Raw genomic sequence first — 4580 nt, forward strand, 5'->3', positions numbered from 1 at the left:
ATTGAGCAAGAGTATTTGTCTTTTCAGTTAAATACTTTTTTTTTAAATATTTGGATTGATTTTATAGCTCTTTTTACAAGTATTTAAAATTTTTTATTAATTAGTAAATGCTATTTATCTTATTTTTATAATTACTCTTTTTGATCTTAAGCCGAAAGGTTTTCTGTAATATTTGAATTTTTATTTAAGTAGAACAAACAGTCAAGATTTTTCCCACGTCTATAGATTTACTTTTGTAAAATTCCAATGATTAATTAAATATTAACTTTTTTCCGTAAAAGGATCATTGTTTTATTATTATATAATTTGAAAAAAAAATTATTCTTCAAAGCTAAAGTGTTTCTAATTAATCTAAAAAAATTGTTATTTATATAAATGAGTCAACAAAATATTCATTTTCGTTTCTAAACATGATCTTTTGTTTCATTAATTCTTAAATTGAATCTCAAAAAAAGTTATTGGAATATTTTTTTCATCAATTTTAATTACTTATAATTAAAGATAAATTAAACCAATGCTAAATATTAACTCAATAATTAACCATTTTTGTTTGAATAGTTTTTCTATAAAAGACGGTCAAAATGTGATGTCAACATGTGTGTTTTGATCATAACATGGTAAGTTTGTGGAAGAATTATTATTGTCAATTTTTGAATTTTTTCCCAGTGAATCATCATATAGTAAGGATTAATCTTTAAAGTAAAGACCAAATGCTGGAGACAATAATCTATTTCATCAAATATTTACCAAGCAACGAAATGTTAACTGAAAAATATTAAAATGGGAGTTTAGAAACTGGCATTTTAATTGAACGATAACAGAATATTAAATGAATTAAAATGACAATAATTAAAAGCATATATTGTAATGAAACTTGATTCTAAAATTGAAAGGATAATAAAATCTATGTCAATTCATTTTTCATTGATTTAAGATACTTCTTCTTCCTTGAAATTTCTCATCAAATTGCACATCCAAGTAAGTGTACCGCAGAAAAGGTGGTGGCTGTAGCTCCTTCTGCTAATAAAAGCCGCTCACTAGGCGCCGTCAGATATATTATAATACAAACAGTCGCAAAGTAAGAGCACAGGAGCACGTGAGCTCCAGTCTACAAGACATATATTCAAATTTTAACTCTTCCGGTATTTCATGTGTGGTAAGTGGAACTTCATCTCTAGCAACACCTTTCTTCAGCATCTTTACATTTCCAGTTCTTTACAATTCCCTTTCTCCTCACTTTTTAAAAGACGTTTCTTTCATTTTCATGTTTTACTATTCTCACTTATGTTAATACATTACAGATTGGTCTTGGATAACAGTGCAGCCACAGTGAAGTGAGAAAAAAAGTTTTTAATATTTTTCATCGCAAGGTGCCCAAAACCATGAGGTCGATTGAAATTATTCTAGTGGCTGGATGTGTAATTACTCTTGCTAATTCACTTCCAATCTCTGAAAGAGATCTTACTCAAACTCAGGTAAAGAAACTTTTTTATTTATTAATTAAGCAAATTATAGTAATTTTTTTCACTTAATAAGAAAATTATTAAAAATTAATTTTTAATTTAGTTAAATAAAGGTTTTATTAACATTATTTAAGTGTCACACAATGCTTATCTTTTAAACTTTCACTCCCATACCATGGCATTCTCTCGATGACATTTTATTTGGTATATTCTTTGGATATATATTGCTTCCTCATTACTTTCGATTATACACACTCTTAAATTAATGAGAGAAGTGATTTAATCGTTCAGCAAAGTGTTTGGTTTTTGATCAGACACCGAAAAAAATGCAAATTGATATTGCATAAATTTTTACTTAATTTTTTTGAGTGAATATTAATCAAGTGAATAAAATGGTGAATTACCAACAGTACTTTAATATCAAGAATTTTAAATTAATAATTTTTTTTAATAACACTAATTATTATCAGCAAAGATTGCAAAGTGTTTCATAAAACCTTCAACCTTACTCTCATTTTTATTTCTAAACGTTGGATGCATACTATTTACAAGACAATATTTAGAATTTCATTTTTTATTTGTAATTTATTTAGAATTGAGTAAGAACCAATATGCTCTTAACCTTCGTTTTTTTTTTTCTTATCCTCGTTCTTTGTTGTTACGTAATTTAGATATAAGAAACATTTTTGATCAGTAAAGTAACAATTAGAGGCACTTTGCTGATCAAAACAATTTTTTACTGAGTCGTCAAATCAAAAATGAGTCTATAATTAAATTAATTTGATTGAATTTTCAGCCAGTAGGTGATTTAGTTCTTATTAACGAAAATGAAGATCCAACGTTGCTAAGAAGTAAAAGAGCAATCAATTTTCTAAAACGGTTATTCCCACAAATACCGCAGGTAAACTTATTTGATATTTATTGAGTTGTATATAAAGTAATTTACACTCAAGTTCTACGATTCTAATATTAAAATCCTTATAAGGGAACTGGTTTAAAAAAAAAAAAAAGTAAAATAAATAACATTTTTCTCTACATGAAGGTTGCATTTAAATCAGTTCAGCATTAATTTATAAATGAAAAAAAAATTACTGAGAAAAATGAATAAATATTAAATAACTCCTTTTAAATGTTTTCAGAATATCGATCAAGAAGTGAAAAATGAAGTTCAAGAGGAAGATGCAATTGAAATAAGTCCATCAGAAAATAATGAAGTAAAAGTACCATATCAAGATGCAGATGAAGCAGCTAATGAAGCTGTTCAGTCAGAATTGACACCTCTAGAGAATATTGAAGTCGGTGATGATGAAAACAGAAATAAAAGATCAGGCAGTGAAAATAGCGGTGGTTCTGGAAATTTCCTCTTCGACATTATCAGAGTACGTTAATTATACCTGTCTATCATTCTCACTTTCGATAATATATATGATCAAATATAAAATTATATCAAATGATGAATGATTATAATATGAAAGCATATTTTTTGTAGTTAATTACTAGTAGCGGATCATCATCAGGTGGTGATAATAGCCACTGCTCGAACTGTGATGGAGCTGGAGCAAAACATGAGCCAGATGAAGCTGTTCCTGGACCTGCAACCAGATTTTTAGTTATTGCAAATCGAGGACTTTCAAATCTTATACAGGATCTAATTCTCGTAAGATTATCCAACGTATCATAAACCAACTAATTGATTTTTCTGCAGAATTTATTCAATCTGTCGAGCCAGGAAATCATAATTCATATTGACACGTCAGTAATAGCGAATAATTTTTTTTTACAAAGCACATAGTAGTGCTAACAAGTATTGGCTAGATTGATTGAGAAATATATATTTGAAAGTACATAATGAAAATTAAAGTAAAAACCTGTAATCTGCTTGTTAAGAAAATATTAATTAGATGCTGCTGGATTGATTATCAGTTTTTATAAAGTCTGGAGATATTCAACTCTTGAATGTAAGAGCAATGGACTCGACCGTTCTACATATATTAAACATGAATTGTGCAATAATATCAAGTGGAATTGATGAAAAGCAAAAATGTGGCATGACTTTCTCTATGAAATAGCGCGTTTGATCATGAAGAAGGGGGATACGTTACATAAGAGAAACCACTTTACTGCTATAAATGTTTTACAACTACACATGAACTGGAAGGAAAAGGGATAAAACTGGCAGACAGATTGAATAAAAGATAAAAATTAAAAATGTTACAGTTTTATGATCGACATTATTGTTGCTTTTATTATGACGATTTTTATTATTTTTCAGCGTATTGCAGCAACCAGCGAGCGCTTCGTAAACTTCAAGGCACGACTGATTACATCCATTATTTAAATTAACAGTACTGTCCAATTTAAATTTATGGATGGTATGTAGATAATCATTAGAGAACTCCAATAATATTTATAATAAAGAAAAAATAATTCAAATCGCAAGAATGACGTTTGACGACCCATTTTCGTCGTCCCTTGTTCCTGCGATTTTGAAAATGCCCTTTGCTCATTCAATAATCATTAAAATATTATTACAATCAATCAAGTACTTTTAAAAAATAGACTTATAATTAAGCATAACAGGATTTCATTGCAAGCACTGCCATACAAATTCATTGGTGCATGGAGATTTGAGAATGTAAAACTAGTTTATTATTTGTATTGCTCTACAATTAATAGTTTAATTGCTCATTAATTAATTCATAATATGATAATATAATCAAATCAACGACATTATTTTTTACTCTTTACAGTGAATGATATAATGAATTTTTTCTTTGTCTTTTGGCGTTAATTTATGCCAAATGACAGATGAAAAATTGTGAATGTAAATTTGTCATTTATGATTATTGTTATTGTAAATAAATAATGTTATTACAGTAAAAAGTGAATTTATTATCTAATGATTGATTCTATTGCTTTCATTTATGAGAGATGAATAAAAAATTTTCAGTTTATATGATAACTTACCTACTAATGGTAACGTCTATTTCTATAAGTCAATCAATTTTGTTGATAAATATTTTTTTACCGTTTTCTTATTGTACTATACATAGGTATTTTACCCACTATTATTGTCTATTATCGATAGACTTTATCTTGAAAAAAAAAAAAACTTGA

At 27.5% G+C, this 4580-nt stretch overlaps 1 protein-coding gene across 1 annotated transcript; it reads left to right on the forward strand.

Moving 5' to 3' along the window:
* The first annotated feature begins 1010 nt into the window (after positions 1-1010).
* Positions 1011-4327, forward strand: LOC118065557 (uncharacterized). Its single transcript, XM_035080921.1, has 6 exons — positions 1011-1156; positions 1302-1475; positions 2260-2364; positions 2603-2842; positions 2953-3120; positions 3736-4327. The coding sequence occupies exons 2-6, from the start codon at positions 1383-1385 to the stop codon at positions 3799-3801; spliced, it is 672 nt and encodes a 223-aa protein (XP_034936812.1). The 5' UTR covers positions 1011-1156; positions 1302-1382; the 3' UTR covers positions 3802-4327.
* Positions 4328-4580: the final 253 nt, after the last annotated feature.

The sequence above is a fragment of the Chelonus insularis genome, unplaced genomic scaffold (genome assembly GCF_013357705.1).
Source record: "Chelonus insularis isolate UGA/USDA-ARS -01 unplaced genomic scaffold, ASM1335770v1 contig_317_pilon, whole genome shotgun sequence".
Lineage (NCBI taxonomy): Eukaryota > Metazoa > Arthropoda > Insecta > Hymenoptera > Braconidae > Chelonus > Chelonus insularis.